The following is a 25,053-nucleotide window of genomic DNA, read 5'->3' on the forward strand; positions in this document are numbered from 1 at the left end:
ACCACAGTGCGGAGCAACAATGAGATCCTGTCGTGCTCAGCGAAACCCGGAACGTGATTCAGTTCTGTGTCCTTGGCAAGAGTCCCTGGAGAGCTGGGGGGTGTGAGGAAAGTTCGCAGGGAAGAGGGAATTCCTATTTGCCGAGCAAGCAACTTGCCGTGTGCTGGGCGTTGTGTTAAATATGGAGAGAGTGTGTGTGTGTAAATACTTCATACCATGCAGAGATTGTTAATATATCGATGAAACGGAGGATGGAAAGGGCTCTGTCAATGGAGGGGTTGGCCTGAGGTCAACAGCTGGGAAGTGGCAAAGCTACGGCTTGAACCCAGATCTTTCTCACCCGCAGCCCTCAGTGCAAGCCTGGTGGGGCCGTAAGCCAAGGACATGGTGGCGTGCAAGAACTGTTGAAAGAGGGGGTAGCGGATCGCTTTACCAATGAGCACATGTCCGGCAGTTCCCGAATATCCCAGAGGTTGCCCTGTGGACAGAGGATTAGCCTCGTTCTCTAAAGCCCCAAAGGGTGGAGGTAATAAGGCACTTACTGTCCCATAACCACTTGCTGCTGGGAGCTCCCCTCTCTGGGTGCATTCTTCCTCCAAAGCCCGGGGCCGAGAGGCAGTGCTGTGTTCATCCCTGGTTCACTGGCGCAGAACCATGGGGAGCCAGGATCTCCTGCTAGTCGGTTGCTGAGCCCCGCCGGATACCGGGTCTGTCCCACATGAGGGCCGGCACTTGTTTCCCTCTGCTGCATTCCTATTGGTCGATTTCTAATCAACACATGCAAAAATGCCCAAGTAAGGAGAAGCTCCCAGAAAGGGAGTCCTCTACTGGGAGTGAATCACCCTTCGCTGACACATCCTGAGGGTTGGGGATGCTGGGTGGGATCCAGGCCTGATGACCCCCCCAAAGTGTCTTTGTGCTACTCTGTTTTTCTTCTGTGCTCTTGAGAGAAACAAGTTTACTTTAGATTAGTAGTCGAGGAAAGGGGGTGTTGGTGGTCGGTCTGCTGCTCCTTTAGTGCTCTGTCAACCTGAATTCTGTGATAATCTCCAAATCTAGTTTCTCCAAGATCCCCTTTCTATTTCAGTCATTCATGGTAAGTTCATGAATAGAAAAATAGAATAGTTTATTGCTATAGCTTTGAAGCATAACAGTTCCATTAGCAGGTGAGAATTAGAATTCTATGCGAACTTGAAAATAAAAACAAGAAATTTGAAGGGGGAACAGAACCTAACAAAACCTTAGTAATCATCATTGCAGTATGATGAGCTACTCTCTTACCGTATAGTGAACTACTGTGGTATCCCACCCTTGATAATGACACAGAAAGTTGAGAAAATTGAGATGCTTTTTGGAGGCAGGATCAAAATGGCACCAGACCTCAGGATAAAGAAGGGGAAAAAAATCTTTCCTCATTCTCCGGAGCACTCATGTTGATCTCCTGCCCTCCCCTGCCCCCAACACACAGAATCACAGTTCTCCTTTTAAAAAAAAAAAAAAAAAAAAAAAAGATTTTATTTATTCATTTGACAGAGACACAGCGAGAGAGGGAACACAAGCAGGGGGCATGGGAGAGAGAGAAGCAGGCTCCCCGCTGAGCAGGGGCTCGATCCCAGGACCTCGGGATCATGACTGAGCCAAAGGCAGACGCTTAAAGACTGAACCACCCATGTGCCCCCAGAATCACAGTTTTTAAGAAAACCATATGAAGAAATAAGTGTTCTTGGAATATGTTTCTAGACCTGCAAATTTGGATCTGCAGCCTTAATTTGTTGGTTTATTCATTTCTTGGTGAATGAGGTCCCTTGGAAAAACTTCGTGCCGCTTGGCTGTGTTGGTGGACACTTGTCTAAGCTCTTACTAGCAGATATTTCGGGTTAGCGAGAGGTTATCTTTTGTGTGTGTGTATGTGGTTATTTATCTTTAATAAGGACACTGTACCTCTCTGAGCTCACACGTAGCACCACCTGCAGAGAACCCCAGTCCCCAGGGGCTGCCTCCACACACGGCCGCCCTCCGATTTGCTGGAATGCGCTTTGTCCAGCAAGGGAACGTTAACCTCCCTTGCTGCTGCTCCTGGCCGCCTTCCTGGTCTCCGTGCCCCGTCGGCAAGCCGCCCTGCCTTCATAGCTGCCCTATCCGTTGTAATTCCCGTTCTCAGTCCTTAGGGCATTGCAGAGTAATTAAAAACTCAAAAATGGAAGGAGTTTTGTGTGTGATTCAGCTGAGCTAACCGACCTTACTTCCTTGGTCCGGGGGCAGGGGGAGTGAAAAACTAGACAGACCACATCACGGGTCGGGTGCTCACTAGTGACGGCTCGGTGCCTCCCTCCCTCCTCAGCGAGCATTAGGAACCTTCTGTGTGTCCATTACCACGCTGGTGCTGGGGGCAGCAGGATGTGGTCCTTTCTCCTTCAAGGGGCTCTAGCGTAAATGTTGGAGTACAAGGGAGGTGCTGTGGTAACGGGGAGCCCAAGGGGGTTCGTCAGCTCCTGTTGGGGGTGTGGGGTGGCAGGAAGGCTTCTCTGAACCGAGTCTTGAAGGATACTGAGGCTGTCAGGTGGAAAGGCAGGTGGATGTATGTGACTGGTTCTGAAGGGCTATGTAGGTCAGGACTCTGGGGAAAGACGAAAGCAGGGAGGTAGCCACGCTGAGGAGTTTGGACTTGATTCCGAGGGCAGTAGGAAGCCTTTGTGAGGTTTTAGAGGGAAATAATGAGACGTAGTTTGTGTTTTTAAAAATACCACTTTGCTAGCAAGGTAGAGAATGGGTTGGCCCTAGGGGAGCTAGGAAGCAGAGAGAGATGCTAGACAGGTTGCAAAAATCCAGGTGAGAAAAGAAGGTTCTGTGAAGTAAGGCCATACCGTGGAGGAGAAGGAGAAAATACATTTTCAGGCCGCAGTTAGAAGATGGGCTGCAAAGAACAGGGTCGTGAGCCAAAGATGATGGAGAGCAAGGGAGGGAGTGGTGGGTGTGGCTCAGGCTTCTGGCTTGAGTGGATCCAGGGCCCTTGTCCGGATGGGGCTTGGGAGAAGGAAGGCCCGGCTTGCTTGGAGAATTACGAGGATGCTCATCAATTTACTGGGCACCGGGATAAATTTGAGACGATTCAGAGACACTCAGCGGGGGGCCACCTAGAAGGATTGCTGTGGGGGGCGGGGCTCGGTCTCAGTAACGATGGAGGAAGAGATGTTTTAGGGGAATGAGGAAAGGGAGGTCCCACAGATGCGGCTCCGATTCTCCCCTCCCCTGCCCCATGCTCACAACGTTCAGACCCGGCCCATCCCACAGCAGCCTGCCCTAGAGCCCCTTCAGACTCCGCCAGTGGGGTCCTTGCGTACGACTTTCCCCCTTTCCACAGCCTTCCCTCCGCCTTCACTCTTGTCCCCAGCAGCCAGAGAAGAGCACCGGGAGGTGAGTCCTCTGCTCAGAAGCACCCCTCCCCAGGGGTTCCTCCTCTCCCCTGGAGCACGTGCTCTGACCGTCCAGGGCCCCCGTGTGCTGGCCTCTGGCTGCTTCCATGACCCTGTCACCGAGCCCACAAGCTCCACTGAAGCCACCCTGACCTCTGGCCGTTGTGCGAGCGCTTCCAGCACCTTCGGAATGCCGCAGGGCTTCCACTTCCTGCAGTGGCGTTGCCGGGGGGTTCCCCGAGAGGTTCCCTGTGCTCTGGCCTCTGCCTCTCCACAGGGTCTCCCCCCAGCCCGCCCTGGCTAGAAGAGCCGCCCCACACACTGCCCCCCGTTCTGCCTCTTTTTCCTCAGAGCCCTCGTGTTGTTTATGGAGATCGCCTACACGTGAGCTCTGTGGCTTTAGGGCTTTTATCTGTCCTGCTGCTGCTGGGGTAGCGCCCGGCCCGCAGCAGGCACGTGGGGTGGGGGCATGGGCGGCGCCACGGTGCGAGTGTGTGGAGGCCGTGGGCCTGCCGGAGAGGGACTCTGATAGCGACACAGACTGTCTTCATCTCCCCCAGCGGGGCCCGCGCTGCCAGTTCCCCGACTCCCCTCGTCTGGCTGGACCCATGGACAGGTGTCCAGAAACTTGCCCCCATTTCCATCAGTAGGATGTGGATTCATTGCCCTGATAAGGATGGTAACGATTTTTTTCCTTCTAACAGACAAGCTCCCAGCACAGATTTGCTGCCTAGCAATAGCATGGGGTCCGTGTCCCGCCCATGCCCCCCGCTTCTGAATCCAGAGCTCCCTCGGGACTTTCTGGTGCTTTTGGAAAGTGCCGCCTGCCTTCGTAGGAGGAGGCACGCTCTGTCTTCAGCAAGTCCTTCAACACGGTTTACCTCGTTGGAGATTTGAACCTAATGCCATCTTCGGTGCATTTTTCTGTTCCTCTTCCTGTAGGATCTTCTACGTTTCTCATGATTCCCAGGACCTGAAGATCTTCAGCTACATCGCCCGAGATGGCGCCAGCAACATTTTCAGGTGTAACGTCTTTAAATCCAAGAAGAAGGTAAATGGGCCGTCTTTGGTCATTTTGTATTTTCCTTTGACGGAACCAGAGTAACCCCCCTCCCCAGTGTTGACCCCTCTCCTATTACTGGAGAGGCAAGATTCGAGGTGGCTGTGCATGCGTGACATGCGGGAGCCCTCCGAGCGGTCTGTCAGTGTCCCTGTGGAATGAACTTCCCCTTCAGTTTCATCTCAGCTTTGTACTCCGTGACACGCGGACAGATCGAGCGATCTCGGGCTGTCAAATGAGGGCTCTGGAATGGGGCAGGTGGATCGCACCAGGAGTGTGGTAGGCAGGAAGCACAGCCGTTGACTTAAGTGACCTTCCATCATATTCTGAATATCTGTCAGGGGCCTGTAAGTCATGACATGCAGAGGCTAGTGGAGACTCTGTGTGCGAGGCTGGCTGTCCTAGGTGGTTATTTTGGGGTCGTAACCTTGATGCTTGGGTAAATGCAGCTTCGGCAAGTTGGTAGATGCTTTTTCTATCTTTCCTCCAGAATTTAACACAAAACGGGAGTTAGAAACCTGGGGTCTAGCCCCGCCTCTCGATTAGAGCCCTGAGAGATGTTATGTGGGTCACTATCCTCTGGGGGTCTCCGCTTCCTTATCTATAAAACAAGGAGGTGAGTCGAAAGCTGAGTTTCCCACAACGTCTCCTGAAAAATATTTACCATCCAAAATGTTCCATATCAAAATTATCCTCTTTGAATTTGCTGGGAAGTCCTAAAGTTCGAGAAACTCCTTTAACTCTGCTTAACCCAGCATCTCACAAAACTGATTTGGCCAAGGGATCATGTTTTTGCCTTGTCATCTGTGTAATCTCCTAGGAGCGATTTTTCTGCAGAGGAGATTTCAGAAAACACTTTCTTTATGCCTCTAAGATTCCTTACACATCTACTGCTCTGGCCACAAACCATAGAGCATGGCTTTCTGTGAGGACGACTTCCAAATCCCTTCCTGGGGACCTCTTCTTTGATGCTGTATGACCTCGTAGACCATAAAGCATCTTTAATGGATTTGTAGGGACTGTGTCAAGTGGGCCTAATCAGGATAATACGTGACAGGGCCGTGATTCACTAATGTGTGTGTCCAGTCCCCGACCTGTTCCCCGTGCTTTGCTGATTTACCTTCTTCCTCTAAGGAGATTGGTGCCCTTGGCCACCTGTTCCCAGGCTTTGTAATGCAGATCATGGAGTTTGGATAGAAGGACCTAGAACTGGAAAGGTGGAAGGAATGCAAGTTGCTAGACTTCTAGATGATAGTACTGTGGAGGGAAAGTATGTAAGTGGGGTCGAGTCCAGCTGCGTATTAAAGAACTGATAGGAAGAGGAGGAGGGAGAGAGGGGCAGAGAGAAGCCAGAGGGGACAAGCTCGGGGGGCTTGGGAGGGTGAATGGCTCTTCTATAGTTTGGAGGTATAAGAGATCTGGGAAATGCAGTGTTCCTGAGAATTGAAAATTGGCTCCCCCATAATGTGCTTTGACAGGTGTGGCTAAAGACTACGGTCCCTTTTAATTCATTTTGAGTGCCCAACTGTCTATCTGACTTCCTTTTCGTCCAGAGACTGGACCGCGTGGGCCTGGGAATTTATTAGAGCTACACATGGCACGTTATAATTTACCAAGTACTTTAATATCTAACCTTGCTTGATTCTTCTAAAACCTCTGTGAAGAAGTTCAGACAGGTGGTTTTCACCCCCCGTTTCCCCGATGACTAAACGGAAGCTCAGAGAGATGCAGTGACTTGCCCACGGTCGCCTGAAGGGGCACTGGCCGGAGTCAGAATGGAAGAATTTTGAGCAGGGAAACCTGGGGTAAAGAGTATCATTCCTTCGGTTTGCTTTGCCATCAGATCTAGCGGAGTGACACAAACACGGTGGGGTCGTCCCGTCCTTCTGCCAAAACCTGATTCGGGGAGCAGGCCCCACTGGGACTTTGACCTCAAAGCGAAGCACGGAATTAAGTTCTTATTACCCAGTGACAAGCCGTGGTCGCCCGGCTCCCTCTCAGTTCAGCTTTTCCCGTGTCTCCAAGCTCTCGGGCCCCATCGGATCTGGCTCATCTATTTCCCGTGGCCCTTTTCCCCTTAGCTCCTGAAGTTGCTACTCTCGGAGGAGTGGGTTCTCAGGCCCCTTGCTGGCCTGCAGCCACGCAGCTGAAAGAATGCTGTCCCCGGCCTGTGGGGCGCGCTGCTGCCCGAGTGTGCGTGGAAGCACCAGTGAGGAGAAGTGAGTTGTGCAGGGAAGCCCGCAGACGGGCGCGCGGAGGACCCGCCTGCGAGGTTTTGCGTGCTTATCCCGGTGAACCTCTGGGGACGGTGATTTGCGGTTTTGTAAAGCGCTTCTGGCCTGGGGAGGTAATAGTTAGTTTGGGTGAGAGTTATAACTGGCCAGTCGTAGGAACTTAGGCGGGTGGGGGTACGGGGACTCCATGCCCGCAGGGATGTTTTTGGAGCATTGGAGGTCGGTCGGGAGATCTCTTGACTGGCAGCCAGCAGACCTGGCTGTTCTCCAGAGCCTTGTGTTGATCACAGTGTAGAAAATCCACTGATGAGCTCCTTGCTGTGTCAAGGGCTTGGGGTATCACTGTTTGGATTACACCATGGCCCCGGTGTGGGCACCCAGGGCCCGGACAGTCTCCTCATGTGGTTCCCGTTCACCCTGGGGAGCAGAACTGTCTCTCCTGTGTGTTGAGAACAGGGGTCAGGCATCTCTGCTGTCCTGTTGGAGGCCCCCGTCTGCGCCCCCACATGACTGTGATTCTGGATCTGGGGATCTTTACGCAGGTTGCTCACGCATATGGCCGGTGTGGTTCTCCTCTTGGGCTCTTGTCAGGAACCAGACAGCAGAAGACTGTGGCAAGCTAACCTAGCACCTGCTGGTCACCTAGGACCCCAGGTTACTCAGGTTCTGGCTTAGAAGGAAGTCATCTGTTTTGTTTACCTGCTATGCCTGTGACTCTTCTAAACTCTCTATATAAGTTCTCTTACTTCATTCCCGCGGCAGGTGTGTGAGATAGGCACTTGTCTGCTCTTCATTTTCCAGATGGGAAAACAGAAGCTTAAGGGGCATAAGTCATAACAAGTGGGACTGAGCCCAGAGAATCTGACTCTTAACCACTCCATTTTACTGTTTTCCATCAGGAAGTTGCAGAACAAGGAGTAGCCTTGTTCTCCAAGACCTGTTTGCAGTGAGATTCTCCTGCCCTTGTCATTTGGGTATGGAGAGCTCCTTAACTCTGAATGACCCAAGGCACTCCGACATGGATTTTCCTTTTTTTCCTCTCACTGTCTTTGTAGGGTAGGTACTGACTCCATCATATAGTTGGGGAAGGAAAGGGCCCAGGGAAGTAGGTTGCCATTGGTCACACAGTGAGTCATCAGCGCCGACACTAGAACCGGGCCTCGCGCCTCCTCACCCCGAGCTCCAACCAACCTCTGTTCCATGAAACTCGTAAAAGGAACGTGAACTCTTCCCACCACCAAGTGCGATGAGAGGCATCTCAGGAATGCCGGTGGTTGTGTGTGGAAATATCCGATCATCAGGACCAAGTTCTGTGTGACTGGGAAGGATTGCCAGGTTGGTTGGTGGACGTGTGTCTGCGGAGGGGGTATCTGTCCCCATGTCGTTGAGGCTTCTGCAAGAAACTTGAAGGCTGGGAGTGGGGCTTCTCCTCACCAGAGCACCTGGTGGAGATGTTTCCTAATGACCACAGCATCCTCCTTCCCCCCCTCAGGAGCGTACGATGCTAGTATTCATGTGCAAGGCCTCTTGCCTCCTGCGTGATCTCTTGACCTCTCCTGTGCAGTGGCTGTTGCCCTCCTGTCTTTTCCTCCTGCCCCCAGGAGGATGAGGCTGTCGGCCCTGATTAAGTGTGACTGTACTTAATAGCGCGTCAGTGCGTGAAGTGTTGGTGATTAACGGAAGCTGTAGGAAGCTCCGTTCTCTTTGTGGGCAGCTCCTTGAAATCATTTTGGCTGCCATCGCGGCTCAGCTGGCTTGGGTTAGGAGAAATGACTTCCTCCTGTAATGCTGTCACTGTCAGATGAGCGCCCACTGCTGAGAAGTCTCACAGTCTGTCCTTGATCACTCGCGATAGACTTGGAGTGATGATGACGGTCATGGGCTAAACAGTCACTTGCCCCGCCAAGTTTGGGATGAAGGAGAGGGAGGTCTGACACTCAGGGCAAAAGCACTTTTTTTGGTGTCTTAAATGCTGGGGTGGTGGGGTGGGGTTGGGAAGTCAAAATAGAGAAACCACAGGTTTCAGAACTCATCTGGTCCACACCTCTCTGTTTATGGATGAGGAAATCGGCACCTGGAAAGGTGAGTCAACTTGCTCCTGGTCACCTGGGTGGTGAGTGCCAGTAGCGAGGTTATAACCCAGCCTTCTGTCCTCTATGGTCCTATGGTTCATGGACTAGCACAGTACAAGGAAGAACCCATCCGTGTACTGGAAATGTTAAGAACTCCTATGTCCTGTCGATGTCAAAACTCATACTCACTTTGAAACCAAACTTTCCCCATAGCGAGCAATATTCTGGTGTCCCAGGCACTGCCTCAATCAAATTATAGATCAAGGCCATTCCATAACCTGTTGGACAGAATCCTCACCCATCCCCCATTTCAGAGTCTTCTCACCTTGGATCTTCCTCTCTGTTGAAGTCCAAATATATTTTCTTGCTTCAGCATTGTGAATTCTGTACACCGCAATCATTTGATAGATATAAGCTTAAATCTTCTACTGCAGTTCAAAAAAAAAAAAGCACATTAAAGAAACATGATCTTCAGTTCTATTTTTTTGTTGTTGTTCAGACTCTGTGGTAGTTCAGGTCAAGGTAAGGGCATTGGACTTTATTGCTGCGATAGATGAGAAGAATCAGGAGCCAGGGGCCATTCTGGAACTGACGTATTGGACCTCAGTCCCCTAGAACTCAGAAGCACGTGGCAGACAGGTCTCAAGTGCGGGGGGCGGGGGCAGTAGATGAGAGTGGAGGAGAGAGAGCCGTGGACTAAGGAGGCGTGTGCCCCACGTTTCTCCCTTCTTACTGTTGCCTTTGCCATCTTCACCTCCATGATGAGCACCCGCTCCTCCCTTTCCTTGCTTACCCGAGGACTCATTTCATCATCTCCAGATTGTGAAACACACCTTCTTCCAGGACAGCGAAAAGCAGAGCGGTGCCCAAGGTCACTCATTAAGTCAGCTGCAGAATCAGACGAATAGCTACCATTCTTCACGCGTGTGTCACACTCAGAAGATTCCTCATGTCAGCAGGGCCAACCAACAACAGGGTCGCTTAACATGGGAAGAGAAGCTAAAATCACGACAGGCTATACTTTTTCCCTGGATCGGCCAAGTACGGGGGCATCAACCTTTTGATTTCTGTCTTCCTGAAGCCACCACCGCAGGCTCTCGTGTGCCCTTGAGTCGCTGCCCATTGTCACAGAGAACGTGGCCTTAGTTCCTGGTGGCTGCTGCGGTTCCCTGGATACTGACACCCATTAGGCGTGTCGTTGGCAGCCCCAGTAGGCACACTAAAGAGGACAGCCTTTGGTCGTGTCTTGACCCCTGTGCTGGACAGACGGATGGCCTGGGGGCGGGGAGGGGGATGGAAGCTTTGTCAGCATCAATAAGTGGAATGGTTTGAAGAAGCATTTCTGTGTGTCTAGAGGGTAAGTAGCACCAAGTTGTAAGACTGCCTCCATTCCAGGCCTATTTCACTAAATTGCCTGTAATCGGCGCTCTCCTGAGCTGCCCTGCTCCCCATCTGTGGCCGAGAGCCACTCCGAGGTTAGATATTCCTTCCCAGCTTTGAAAAACATCAAAGTGACCACTGCCGGCCTAGTCTTGACAACTCAAAGCCCACAAATGCTTTGGGGCTGCTGATGGAAAGTGGCTTTTGGACAGGAAGATTGGATCCATGTGGCCGAGCACTTTCAGGGGACTTTTGTGAGACCAACCAGGATTTGTCCAGAAAAAAATGTGGCAAAGTGACACTTTGTAGCAATCTAGCAAATTCCAGAGAATGGCCAGATTCTGGAACAGGGGGAGACTGCCTTCCCAGCATGCCACTCATGCGTCCTGCTCGATGCCTGGCTGCCTTCCCAGCTTTACATCTCCACTTTGATGTCCGAAGGCCTGTTTGTGGTCATGAGATGTGAACAGCTGCTTGTGGCCCATGGGGACCTATGGGGAGGTTCTTTTGAAAGCTGCTTTTAGTGAGAGTCCTCCCTCGTGGGCTTAGGCATGGCGTACGAACTAGTAAGTCTTAGCACCTGTGAGTCCTGCATTCCTCGGCGGTGGCAGGCAGAACCAGCTTTCCTGCTTGGAAAGACAGAAGGCCCAGTCCCTGGGTGGGGCAGGCCCAGCAGGCAGGAGGCAGCAGGGCTGTGCAGAGAGCAGATGGCACCAGTGGAGGGAGGGACAGGCCCTGCCTGGCACAGGTTGGCCCTCCGAGCCTCCTTCCAGTAACTTCCTCTAGTGGGCTCCTTAAATGGGAATCACCTAATAGTAGACTTTCCACTGGGGAGACGAGGCAAGCCTGAGAGGTCAGTGGGCACCAGAACTCACACAGCCATTTCTGAGAACTGGGAGCTATCCAGCGTCTCGCAGCTCCTGGAGTGGTGAGAAGGGAGCCCCGTGCTCTTACGTGTCTCTGTCCTCCTGTAAAGCAGGCAGCCAGGTAACTTGATTCCATGTTCAAGTTTGAGGGCTCTTCGTGGAACGTGCCACCGGGTCTTTTCACTGTGAGTGGAAATGTGACTCCATTAGCACAAACTGAAGGAAGCTGTTTAGCCGTGAATGTGCACATCTAGAACTTGAATCTGACAATTTCCTGGTGGTGGAAACCATCACACAGGTGCAGACCAAAGATCATGCGGCCCGAGGCTTCTCCTCTGTTACGCTCTGTGGGCCAAGGGTGGTTTCAAAGCCTTTTACTTTTGGCGCTCACCTATGTAGTAAGAGGCAACCCTCTTAACATCTCTCTTTCTGTTGTGATAGAGTCAGTGCAGTCTTTCCTATTTATTTTCTGTCTTAATTGCCTCTCGGCCCCAGACCCTGTTCATGAGCCCTGAGGCTGAGCCGGGCACCGTGGGAGGCGCTGTCACACACGTTAGTCGTACACTGACCCACCTGGGGCGGGGGGGGGGGAGGGGCGGTGCTGTAGACGGCATTGATTCAGCCCTTCGGGTGACATCACAGAGGCGCACACAGAACAACTGTCACGAAGGGCGGGTCGGAAGGAGCGGGGGCCTGAGGAGAGGAGGCAGGGAGCCATTTGTGACACAGGGACGGTGGGACCGGGGAGCCCAAAGTCCGCATTTTCTGCCTCTTCGGGGAACCGAGGTGAGGGTCCCCAGCCGCTGATGGTGAGCGAACTAACGTGTGAACGCGAAGCACGAGAGGGACTGAGCCCACTTTCTTCCGGCCGTCCCAGGCTTGTCAGTGGTTGCAGTGGGAGGGTATGTTCTGGACGTTCGTCCCTGATAAAGGGTGCAGAGATGTGGGCCACAGTCTAAGCTCTTCAGAGGTCAGTCCTGAGTGTGCTCGGTCGTCCGGCTGGGATGCGGGAGAAATGCAGGTCCTCAGAAGAGCCGGTTCCCACTGGATTGAAATCTGAGCGCTCCCTTTCGAAGAGAAGGTGAGGAATCCTGGCCCAGCCCCTGCTAATTAGCCCCTGCTAATCCTCTAGGTTCAGGGGCACGTGTGTGAGGACTTTCCAGCTTCTAACATCATCCTCAAAGCCAGTTAAGGAGCGTGTCTATGGCTCCCAGGGGTGGTGGAATTGGTCCCCTGTCCTCCCCAGGAGAACCTGAGATTTTGTAGCAACAGATGCTCGAGTGACTGTGGAGCTTGGCCGAGTAGGCACAGCTGACCTGGGGTCCGATCAGCCAGAATGTGACGAATCTCAGACACGGGTGTAGGGGGACAGCCACGGTTAAATAAACTGCTGTGGTGGTGGGACATTTGGGGACCCCCACAGACAAGGAGCAGTGAGCTGAGCTCACCCAGCCTGTAGCTTGCACCAGACTCAGTCTTGGGAGGAAGGTGAAAGCAGACTGATAATGTGCTTGGTCAGCTGTCCCCTCCGGACCCGGGCCCTGGGAACCGTGCTGGGGGCTCTTCCTGGGAGCCTGCATGGGTCCCTTGAGAATGTAGGGGACGAGGCTCCCTTGTCTCGTCTCCTCCTCCTCCTCCGAGTTAAGGAGAGCTAGAGTCAAACTCTGTCCTTGGGCTGTTAAAAGAAGCAATTAAACATCCCCTGAGCCCCCCACCTCTGCCCCAATAAAGAAGAAAGGAGGAAAAACAGAAAAGAGAAAGCCACAGAACAGACCCAAGCAAGCGGTGTCTTTAGAGCGAGACTGGGAAGGCTCTGTCGGTGACCTCACTGCCGGTGCAGTTCCCGGGCACTTGGGTTCTGGGCTTCACTGGCTCCGTCTCTGTCTCCCCAGCACCCCTGGTCTGCTGGAGACTCACTGGTCCCAGGAGGGAAGAAGTGACGGCTAAGTTGCCCGTCGCGTGGCAAACCCACTGAACGTGTGATTATGCTTGGCGAAGGCGTCGGAAGGATCTCGACCACTTTTGTTAAACCCGGGAGGAGGAATTGGGCTAAGTCCAGAAAGGGGGGGTTTGGTGTCTGTCCTTCCAATTGACTTACTGTTACAGAACCCTGGTGAGTGTCTATTTTCTGGGCCATTTCAAGAAGAAAACTGGCTTCGCACTCCTCTTGGTCAGCATGGACATCACTTTCCATCTCTTTTGTGGGTTTCTGTCCACAAGGCCCCGGCACGTCCTCTCCCATCCCTGGCCTTTCTTGTGTCCTTGCAAAGGGTTCCCCCTCCCCCACGCCCTTCACTTGCTCCTTTCTTCTCCTTTGTCCTTCCCAGAGCCAGGCTATGAGAATCGTGCGGACGGTCGGGCAGGCTTTCGAGGTCTGCCATAAGTTGAGCCTCCAGCACACGCAGCAGAACGCAGACGGCCAGGAGGACGGAGAGAGCGAGAGGAACAGCAGCAGCTCAGGGGACCCAGGTAGGCTCCCGGCAGGTGGCTGCGGTGAGTGCGGGTGGACGGGTTGGGGGACACCTGGTATGGGGCCCAGGCAATCGGTCCACTTCAAAAAACAAGTTAGTGTTTCTTTCTCTCTCTGGATTCCAAACCTTCCTTATGGAAGCACGTGTGGCTTTCCTAATAGAGAATTACAGATGTTTATCGAACAAGGAAGCATTTAAGCGGCTGATGCTACCAAATCCAACCCCCAAGAAAACTCCAGTACAAAAGCACATTCGTGAAACAAATCAGAAAGAAGATAAAGTTTATAGTGACCTTAACAGCTCTTTCCCTGTTTTCTAAATTCTGTAGAGCTGTAAACCTTCCTTGTGGACCTATTTCCAGTACCTCCCATTTTGAAGTGTCAGCGAAAGTCAGGAAACTTGCACGTCTTTTATAAAAATACGAATTCTCCTGTTCATCTCCCACTTTAACAAAACAATACAAATTTCTGACAGCACAAGGGACACAATGGAAAGCTATTATATTCAGAACCTGGAGGACACAGATAAAGTGGCGTGCAGAGGAAAATCCAGAGTTTCGACTGTTTATGTTAACAGATAATCAATTATGAAAATCAGATTAGTGAAGTATCAACTCAAGAGGTCAGAAAACAACAAAGTAAAAGCTCATACTGCAAAGGGCTCGAGAACGCAGACGATTGGTTTTCATTCTGGCAGCACCAGGCCCCGGCTGTGTGATCTGGGGCAAGTTAATAACCTCTCTGGGCCCTAGTTCCCTCTTTGGAAGAAAACAGGAATAACGTTGTGTCCATCTCATAGGATTATTGTGACCACAGATGAGCAGATACTTGTGAAACGCTTGGTCCATAGTAAACATCAGATACATGATAGCTATTATGATTTTAACAGAAATATGGAAAAATAAACAAGAAAGAATAGAAAAATTCCTGGAAAGATGAGTGATGACAGATGAGTGGGTGTGCAGACATGAAGACATAAAGCTACACTAGCTAGAAATACGGAGGCATGAATGTGTCCCTGAATGGGTCGGAATAGACCCCAGCACATCCAACATGGGGTGTTACTCTAGATGTTGCTGGGAAGCTATTTTCCGATGGGATTAACATTTATTTTAAAGACTTTATTTATTTGAGAGTGGGGGAGGGAGTGAGGGAGAGCACAGAGGGAGAGTGAAATGGAGAAGCAGGCTCCCTGCTGAGCAGAGAGCCAGATGGTGGGGCTTGATCCTAGGACCCCGAGACCATAACCTGAGCTGAAGGCAGACACCCAACTGACTGAGCTGCCCAGGTGCCCAGAGACTAACATTTAAATCAGGAGGCTTTGAGTACAGCGGAACACCCTCTGTAATGTAGGTGGGCCTCAACAAATCAATTGAAGGCCTTAATAGAGCAAAAGGGGAATTCTGCCAGCAGATGGCCTTTGGTCTTGAACCACAACTCTTCCCTGGGTCTCGAGCCCACCCTACAGATTTTGGACTTGTCACATCTCCACAGTCCCATCAGTCAGTTCCTTAAAATCAGTATGTTTACATGTATTTCCCTGATACAGTTTCCATCACTCTGCAGGGCTGTATCCTCATTTACACGAGGAGGGGAGAGGCCCTGTGACGTGCCCTGCTCTGCAGGGACGCCAGTAGGTTACACAGACGTCCGATCCATGCTGGACCTCCTTAAGGATCTACTCTTGGGTCTTTGACCTCTTAAACTTTGAAGAAACTGTACTAGACCGGATGTTTCTATATGTAGAATATCATTTAAGTTACATCTTAGGGAGAGAGGTTGCAGGAGAAGCCTTCTGTATATTAATGTTACTTGACAAAACACTCGCGGAGAAGGTAATAAGGGGAGAGGGGGCATGGCTGGCAGGCCTGTTATTTCAGTGCTGACCATCCACTACAGTGGGAGGAGCACGGCCACGTTGGTCGACCCACAGCCACTGTCACTGTCACCGTCACCAGCTCTCTGCTCAGCCCGCCAGTCTTGCCCTGAGGCCCCACTCCTGTGATCCCACCTGCCAACCGCCCCAACCACCATCATTCTGAATAACATTTCCTTTCCTCCAGCTTTTGTATTCTAAGATTATGGTGTGTTACCTCTAACCTACGAAATAATGTGTTGGTTGACTATTACGGATACGGTTATTAACAACGGCGGGCTCTTAGTCACGTTTTGGGGGCATCAGAAGTTACACGCGGATTTTCAACCGCATGGGGTGGTCGGTGCCCCTAATTCCCATGTTGCTCAAGGGCCACCTGTATGGTACTCGAAAGACATGTTACACAGTAGCTAGTTCTGTGGCTCTGAGTCGGAAATGCATGACCTCCCCCATTATGCAGTGCGGGAAGGAGGCAGGAGGGTCTCTTGAGTCCCACGGTCTTGGGGCAGGTCTGAGTTTCGTGACAAATTAGGGTCCCCTCTGATTGCAGCATTTACCACGAAGGGTAAGTCTGCTTAGAGCACTGTGTTTGGGATGCCGCAGATCCGGAATGGGAAACCTTCCTTCCTCCAGGAAAGCAGCTTACTGCCCGGCCCCATGGTCCCGTGCTCTTTACGGCCCTCCTGCTTGCTGACGGGCTGCAAACCACTAGGAGCACATCTCTTCCGTCCATAATGCCTCCCCCAGAAGCATTTATTGACTGCAGTGGGGTCCTTGCTTGTAATGAGGCGCCCAGAAACACCAGGGTAGAGCGGTTGGTTGGTGTGTGTGTGTTTTGTTACAAGCACCTCGCATCCATGTTCGGGAGCTTTCCATTTAACACAGGTTTATCTCCCCCTTCCCCCACCCCCTGCCCCTGCCCGAGCCGCCCCACAGGCCCGGGACTGTGCGGGGCCGACCTGTTTACTCCGAGGACTGGGACGGCGCTGGGTTGTGCTGCCTTTGATGTCTCGTCCACCCCTTGCCTTCTGGGTTTCAGCAACGCTTTCAAGATGGCATTGACCTTCTCTGCGTGTGCTGCCAGCCCCGTTCCCTCTGTGCCTGCCTTTCTTTCCTCCCTCATTCTTTCCACCGTTCCCTACCCTCGGGGAGATTTATCTTTTGTATCTTCTGGCAGCGGCTGCCTTGGGCCCGTCCCTGGGGCTCGGAGCCAGGTGGGGCCTCAGCTCCCGTTCCGCCTGCCTTGCTCTGCCTTGTGTGGTTTCTTTGGCTCCCGGAGAGGGTTTCCTGGGAGAGATCCCGTTCCCTTGGAGGCACCCTTCTCCCCCCGCAGCCATCCCACGAGGGGAAGGGCTTGGAATCCTTGGGAAGAACAGAGCTTGAAAAGAAAGCTCTGACCATCTAGACGGTGAGCAGCGGGTGGGGCGATGTTTACCGCTCACCTGTGTCATCTGCTGCTCGCGGCCGGTCCCGTCTGCTCCCCTGCCTCCCCGGCTCCTCCAGCCCCGGCGACCGCAGCCCGACCCTCTGTTTCTCCTTGGTTTTAGCATCCTCCTTCATTCAACAGGCGCTTATCTCGTCCCCGCCCCCCCCACCCCCCCACCCCGCCCCGAGGTGCCAGGCTTGATTCTGGGGATAAACTGTGAACAGCAGGACGGGTCCCCAATGGCGAGGAGCTGGGCTTCAAAGTTGGGGTTGCGGTACGAACCCGTGACAGATACACCAGATCATCTGGGAGTGTGTCCGTGAAGCATTGAAGGGGGGTCGGGGGGTTAAGGGGGGCTGTGGGTGGAAGCAACCAGCCCGTGGCGGGAGGGGGGAATCAGAGTGATAGCACCGAGCTTCAGAGCCCCAGGCCTGGAGCCCCGGCACCCGCCTTCCCAGCTCTGTGCCTCAGTTTATCTATCAGTGCCTGCCTCTGAGGGCAGTTCTGATAAATGATTTATACGAGTAAACGAGTAAATGAGTAAACGAGTAAACGAGTAAACCCTTACATCAGTGCCCAGAAAGTAGTGATGCTGTTTAAATTTAAGCATGTTTCCAGGGCACTTTTGAGGCCCCAGAGTGGCCATTTCTAGCATTCCCGACTGAACTGATAAGCTCCTGGGTTTTTTTGAAACCATTTTATTACTGTATCTTTGACACGTAACAAGTTCTGCATTGACCCAGCGACGCCTTTCCTTTGAGCCCCTGTTGCCGGGCTGTGCCCGGGAAACCAGCCTTCCACTCCCCGGGCCACCCGGCTCGGCCAGTCCTGCTGCTTGTGTCCAGCTTCTGCCCCGTGGCCAGCGTCCTCCCCCTGGCCAAGGTGAACCTTCACCTTCTTCCTCCTGAGCACCAGGCCACCAGTGCCGTCTCTCCCAAGTGGTCACCTGAGTCTTCTGCTCATGCTGACTTCTTGCCCACTGCAGACAGATAAGGTCAAGCCGTTCTCATCGTCAAAACGAACCCGCGCCAGCCGGCCTTGCCCCCGCACCTCCCCTGCCTTAGCTCTTTCCCGCATCGTTCAGCTTCTTGCCAGATTTATCTGCACTCATACAGCTTCTTCCTCGTCGCCCCGTCCTGGCTGCTAGCCCTTCAGCCTCCCACGATGCGTTGTCTGCTCCCTGCCAGCCCTTCCTGGGACCATCGGTCAAGGTCACCGAGGGCCCCTAGCTAGCAAACCAAACCAGCCTTGCTGGGCTTTCTGGGCACAACCTTTCTTTTTTCATCTGCTACTTGTTTTCCAACATCCTTTACGTTTCTCCTGGGCTCGGTCCCTGCTGCTCTTTCCTGACTTCCCATGTGTTCGACTGGTGTTTATTTCCAGACCAGACCTTTTTCCTGAACTCTCCAACAGCTGATGGGTATCTCCACTTGGCTCTTGAAGAGAGACCTTGTGATTCCAGTAGGTCTGAAACTCCGTCTTACCCACAGCCCTGCTCCTCCTGAGGTTGCCCTAAAGGGCCCCAGTCCCTACCAGGTCACCTAAATCAGAAATGTCAAAACTCATTTTACCCATATCCCTCTCTCCCTTCCTCCATCTCTCCGTGTTCCCACCCCTATTTCTCCCCCCACCGCAGTTAGTCTGTCACCTTGTCCTGTAATTTCTGCCCCCTGAAAACCTTTTATATCTGTTCTCCTGTGCTACCGCGACCCTCTTCACGTAAGCCCTCCTGTGTCTCCCCTGGAGTGCTGCTTTCTATCTTGTCCCTTCTAGATCTGCCCTCCACATCATCTCGAGGGTGAAATTTGAAAGGATGAAAACCCTTCAGTATTACTCACCTGCTTTCAGTCCTTCCAGATAAAATCCCGACTCTTCCTGGTTGGGTCCTGCCATACAGAGCCATTGGCAGTCAAGACCTCTGTATCTTTGCCCCCCACTGGGACGCCTCTGCACGGGCTTCTCTAGCGCCCCCCCTCCCCCGGCTCCAACTCTGCACCCGGGAGAGCTCCAAGGGGACACAGCCTCCTGCTGCCACCTTGGTGTCTGTCTGTTTCCTCCATCAGCCTGGGGAAGCCTTGAAAATGCAGCTTTTTGCTCACTTATTCTGATGCCCAGTGCCTTTCTGTTTATACAGGGGTTTTACACGTACTTACCAGAGTAAATGAAACCAGCCTATGTTCTGTGGTTCCTAGTTATAATTCATCGCATCAAGTAGAAGTAGTTTAAAGAAGCAGTTCAGAAAGCAACACTACCCTCCCCTCCCCCGCCAAGTGCAGTCTTACTTCTCCCTCTTACACGTGGGAATCCAGAGTGCCCAATCTCGTAAGTGTCCCAGTTTTGCGAGAAGGTTTTGCATTAGCGTTTCTTGTCCTTTGAGCTTCCTGATGCCGGGAGAGTTGCAAATATGAGGTATCCCCCCCCCACTTGTCTGTCAGGACCTGAGGAAGACCAGGCTGTGGGTCCACCCTCTCGATTTGCCTTGTCTGGTATGCTAACAGGCATGGCATCCAGAACATTCTGTCTACTCCCAGCTTTACCCTCCTGGTTTTAACAGGTCAGTTACCATCCTGGCCTCCACCCATCAGCCATCGTCCAAGCTCAGGACTTCAGAGGTGATCATCAGCCCATGCAGTGGCAGGAAATCCCTCAGTAAGCAGGTCCCGCGGCTTGGGACTCCCCTTCCTCAGCCTTAGTGTGCGAACCCCACTAGTACAAACGGAATGACTGAGAAGTCTGTGAGTCCCTCAGAAGCAGGAGAGTTCCCGATCCCTCCAGGCTTCTGGCTGGGCATTTCCACACACTTTGCACCCTTGGTATTGGGGATTCCGGGAATGGGGAGCTGGTGGGGGCTGGGGAGGGGCAGCCTCCTCCTGTAGCACACTCCCGTTTTGCTATCCTGTCATGACACTAGCTCCGTTGTTAGTGTTTACTGAATACCTTCCCCATGCCAGATCCCTGGCAAACATGAACGAGACCAAGCCCAGGCCTCAAGACTGAGGGGTGTTGAAAGGTGGACTAGAAGGCCAGGCACGCCTGATCGCAGGTGCTAATTGTGCCGACAGATGGATGCGCGGTGCCGCGGGACTGAGCCTCTCCTGGGGACCAGGGGGAATGATTTCTGCTCAAAACACAGGCATTTCACCCTGTTCATCTCCACACTGGCACAGAGAACCGAGCCCATCCACCTTCTGAGAAATAACTACGAGTTCTCCGTCAGCCCTCCGTCTCACAGGCCAGCCCTCCCGCCCATCAGCAAGGTCACTTCTGGGCGCAGGGGTGTGGAGGGACGCAGCCTGCTCTGGGTGCCTGCCCGCTGGCTCGCAGGGGAGCAGAGCTGCTCTGCCAGGCCATGGTCCGCGGCTGTGTCCCAGGTCCCAGAGCAGCCGGGAGGGAAACCAAGCACCCCACTGGCGTTCTGAATACCAGACTTGCTTCCGCAGATGACTCACATGGGTTTGCAGAGGGAGACCTGCCAGAACACTTTGTTCTAGGGGCACCTGGCCGGCTCGCTTGGTAGAGAACCAACTTTTGATCTTGGGGTGGTGTTCAAGCCCCACGTTGGGTATAGAGATTACGTAGATAAATATTAAAAAGACAAAACCAAACCAAACCTATTTGTTCGGCAAGGCAGGCCCTCTGATAACCGGGGCCCGGCTGCCCAGGGAGGGAGCCGGCTCTCCGTATTTCCTACGGACGCTAACCTCTTCCATTTTTCGCGTGGTGCTTGGTCCCTGAAATCTTTTAAGAAATCTTATTTGCGTACAGTAGCAGTGAGCCTAATTCCAAATGTAGAGAAAGATAAATGCTTCCAGGAATGGCCCGGGGATGGGCAGGTTTTTACAGAATCAAGAACTAGGACCAGGGACTGAAGGAAAAGAAGAAATATCAAGACTTTCACACACACGCGGCGCGCGCGGCCGCCGTCTTCAGCGGGAGGTGGACAGCGGAGTGTGGACGGACTGGAGAAGGCTTGAAACCCGGCCACCCCCTCTGTCCCCCCACTGCTGTCTCCTGCAGGCCCCTTGCCTGACTTCTGCGCTTGGTCACAAGGTCGGAGTCTAGCTCTACTCAGAGGGGTGGGGGGGCTGTTCCTGTCTCAGACGGGGCCTCAGGTCTCCTCACCCTCATTCTTCTGTCCCATCTCCTCGTCCATCTAACTCGGCCTCTGATTTTTGCCGTTGGAGCTGGGGCCCTGGGAGCCGGGCCCCTTCCCCTGGTCTGACAGCCCACCAAGGGCATGGCCAGGGAGCTCCCCATGGCTCTGGAGTCCTTCCCTGGGTGGATTCCACTCCTGAGCTTAGAGGAGGTCACGGTGACAGTCACTCCCCTCTCTTGTCGGGCCCCTGCATCCTGACCGTATCGACCTTATGCCAACCTGGCAAAGCAGTCATGTCCAGCCTCAAGAAAACATCATTTTTGCTTCTGGGCTCTGAAAAGATTAAATGGGAACATCTCGCTGGGCTGGGAATGAAGGGCGGGTGGAGAGGTCAGGAAGCCAGAGGCTGGGTGCTAGGCCTGAGGTAGCTGAATGTGACATGCTAGGAGGGGAGGAGGATGGTGTTCTTGGTGACACCCCACCCTACCCTGACCTCTGTCATCCCGCAGGCCGCCAGCTCCCTGGAGCCGAGAGGGCTTCCTCGGCCACCGCGGAGGAGACGGACATTGACGCAGTGGAGGTCCCGCTCCCGGGGAATGACATCCTGGAATTCAGCCGAGGTGTGACTGACCTCGACGCCGTCGGGAAGGAAGGAGGCTCCCACCCAGACCCGAAGGTAGGTGGGAGGCAACCCATCACACAGTCTGCCTGCACACGACCTCCTGGAGCAGCACAGACAGCGGCCTCGGCCACTGTCAGAGTCACGTCCTCACTCGTGCGGGGTCAGCTTCAGAGTGAGGGGCACGGGGGGTGGGGGGGACACCAGGGCAGCTTCCCTCTCCTCTGAGAGGAGCCCAGTGTGCCGACGCTGGGCCCCGCTTTGTGTCAGGACACCGCAGGGTTATGCCTGACGAGCGTCGCCCTCCAGAGGCCCCGCAGTGCTCCCTGATGGTGTTCTGTGGAGGTCCTGCCCTCCGTGGCTCCTTGTCCCCGCTCAGTGCCTGTGCAGAGCTAATCCTCACGCACCGCGACCGCTCCCTGAGGCTCAGCTGCCGACGCAGAGTGGGTCCGGGCTCCCTCCGCCTGCAGCCAGCGACCCCTGGGGCACTCCCATGCATGGGCCACTGAGGCTGGCACTTGGCCCCTTGGGGGTTAGAAACCCAGGCATCATCAGCTCCAACCCCCCGTCTTCCGGCTGAGATGACGGGGCTCCCAGGGAGTTCTTCATAGAATCCAGACCGCTACTAAGAACTTGAGAGCACATTCCAACCTGAAGACACAACGGAAAAGCCGGGAGGAGGAGGCGGAGAAGTGGGCCTCCACTTTGACTCCCCGCGATGCTGCCTCCTCCCCTTCCTGTCGGGCGTCGGTCGGCCTTTTCTGGTGCAGGTCGGTGGGTGGCTCGTCGGGAGAAGCCCGTCTCTAGTCTGGAGGGCGGTACAGTCCCCAGTCGTCTGCCCGACGTTATCTTGGCATCATGGGTCTGCCTCAAACTACAAGAGCCGTCTGTCTGTCAGTGGGTGCCTCCCTCCCGCGTGCCTGAAGAAGGACCAGCAGCAGAGCTCGCAGACACAAGCCGTCTCTCCCTGCACTTGGTCCACATAAGCTGTCTTAGTGACACTTCCCACCTGCCAGGAGGGAGACCGAGGGGGAGGGCACAGAAACCATGTCCAGCCTGCAGAGAGGGTCTGTCCAGACCAGTGGCTCTCCCTGTGAGGCAGGGCCGGCTGGAGTGGGCCCCCTCACGCAGCCTCATGGCCCAGCAGGCAGCCCCGGATGAGGGAGCCCCCTTCCCGGTCTCGTGACAGGGTGGTGGGTAACTAGGTTCCCTAGAGATCGGCCCCTCAAGGTCCAGGCAACTGAGCCAGTATACTCATCATCTGCCCCGTCACGCTGGATCAATTACAAAGGGTCCAGGCAGCGTTTCCTGCCCGATGGTCCCAGCGCAGGGCCCTATCCACATTTCCACTGGGGACACAGCATTTCACTCCAGCCGCGTCCGTGCCCTGTGGCAAAGAGCGGCCACCGCCCGGGCTCATGCCCGTCTTGTCTTCTCCTCCAGGTTTCACCCCACCCCCCGGAGCCCATGCTGGCGGCCTCGCCCAGGATGCTCCTTCCCTCTTGCTCGGCGAAGCCCCCAGGCTTGGGCCCAGGGACGCCGCTGTCCTCCCACCACCAGATGCAGCTCCTCCAGCAGCTCCTCCAGCAGCAGCAGCAGCAGACGCAAGTGGCTGTGGCCCAGGTTCTCCTCCGCCTCCTCCCTACCTCTCAGGCTCCACTCTCATGGGCTTGACGCGCCTTCCCTAGCGAGGGGAAAGGGGCAGGTTTAAAACCTAGGGAGCCAGAAGGGGATCGCTCATGCTGTTGGATCATCGCTTATTGGGGAGGGGGCGGGGGGATGCAGTTGAACTGGAAGGAAACGCTGTGGTTTCCCGTGTATCCCCTGCTCTGAGTTGGGCTTGGCTGGCTTGGCTGGACATTGTCGGGTAAGGACTTGAGCTCACCAAGGAGCAGGGTGCACCCAATTCCACTCTCCCCTTCCTGCCTCATTTCCTGGTGTTTGGGGTGGGCAGGGGTGCCTCTGGAGTCAGGACAGGTGTGACTTTGTGCATCTGGTCTTGAAAGAGCTAAAGTTTAGCTTTGCGCAAAGACCACCCTGGCATCCTCCCCACCTTGTCCCCACAGGTCCCCACCCTCCATTACACGGGCCCCCACCCTCCATCAACACTCTGCTGCTTCCAGGCGGGACGTGACAGTGTCCTGGCCTTGGCATTTGCTATAACGGGATCCAACTCATATGACCGTAGCTGCCATATTTGAGCCACAGGAGGACTGGCTTCGATCTCAGGAGGAAAGTGCTGTTTGAGCCCCAGAGGCTGGTCCGGCTGCTGCCTTTTTGAGGAGGGGGCAGCTGGTGTCTCTTGCTGCCTCTGGCAGCGATCCCTTCTGCTTGCTTTCCACAGAGGGCGTTATCGTCCCTGTCTTCCTTGGGCCTCGTGCATCTGAGGTTCATCTTCGCTGTGGCCCATGAGGGAACAACGAGCACGGAATCGCTCCTACCATTCATAGGCTAAATTCTGAGACCAAGGGACAGGTCAGGACCTGGGGGAGTAGAGGAGGACGGCGAGGAGGAAGAGGAGGCCAGTGAAGCCTCCAGGACTGGGGGTTGGGGAGCGAGCTAGGAAGGCGGCTCCATGTACTGGCCTCCTCGATCTGTGGGACTAGGCTGACCTCTAAGGTTTTCTGCGTTCTGGAACGGCAGGGAGCAGACTCCTCCGGGGAGCACTTATTGATCCCATCGATTCTCCTGCCTACTCTTCTCGAGACCCTTGGATGCAGCGGTCGCCCAGACAGAGCTATCCTTTCCCATATGTGCGCCTTGAGAAGTTGCCGGCAACCTGCCCAGAGCCCGATCTGCTGTGACTTAGTTCTGAGAAGGCTTTCTAACACGGTCTCACACAGAACGGGCCTGGGGCGCGAGGCTCACCGGAGGCCTTTGCAGGTTGGAGAGCGTAGAACCAGTGGGGCATGGCTCTGAAATGATGCGAGCCTTTTAAAAAATTCTGACCATGGAACAAAAGGACATGGTGTGCTAATGCTAGGAGCGTTTGCAGGTGTTTCCAGAACAGCAAGAAAAAGGAAGGACTGCCGTTAATGGCCTCTCACCCATGGGGGGAAAATCACTGGTCTTCGCCAAGTGACAGAATTCTCTTGTCTCCTTAATGGCGATGTGGCAGTCCCGAGAGTCCCCTCCTCCCTGGGGCACCAGGTGACAGGAGCACAAAGCCTGAGTGCCCCAGTGCAGGGCCATTCCATGACTCACATCATCGCCGAAAGTTTCCCCTTGAATACAAATCCATTCTCCAGCCATAATTCTTTTCTCTTTTGGCATATCAATTGCCAAGTAATTATTATTTATCTAAGAAAGGGCTTGATGCATATTCATGATGGATATTATCAGAGTCCTTTGAATTTGCAGTCACTGCTAAATACTGAAGAGAAACGGTGTGCAGGTCTGTAATCTACACGACAAGACGATTGTCGTGGCCGTCTATGCAAGCGTTCGGTCTGCAAAGCCACAAGACCTGGAATTTATCATGGCTTTGCCGCTGTTGCCATGAAACCCTAAGACGGGTTCTCTGGTACCGAAAGGGGCCTCT

General features: G+C 53.9%; 1 protein-coding gene across 3 annotated transcripts in view; it reads left to right on the forward strand.

Moving 5' to 3' along the window:
• LOC308355608 (carboxyl-terminal PDZ ligand of neuronal nitric oxide synthase protein-like) overlaps positions 1 to 25,053 on the forward strand; it is a 259,956-nt gene that overhangs the window by 211,018 nt on the left and 23,885 nt on the right. For all 3 annotated transcript variants that reach the window (XM_080823936.1, XM_080823937.1, XM_080823938.1), the window contains exons 5-8: positions 4,356 to 4,464; positions 13,353 to 13,494; positions 21,403 to 21,569; positions 22,956 to 23,135. In XM_080823936.1, the coding sequence (XP_080680062.1) occupies positions 4,356 to 4,464; positions 13,353 to 13,494; positions 21,403 to 21,569; positions 22,956 to 23,135 (598 nt within the window). The remainder of the gene's footprint in view (positions 1 to 4,355; positions 4,465 to 13,352; positions 13,495 to 21,402; positions 21,570 to 22,955; positions 23,136 to 25,053) is intronic.

This window comes from Martes martes (genome assembly GCF_963455335.1).
Source record: "Martes martes genome assembly, chromosome: 15".
Taxonomy (NCBI): domain Eukaryota; kingdom Metazoa; phylum Chordata; class Mammalia; order Carnivora; family Mustelidae; genus Martes; species Martes martes.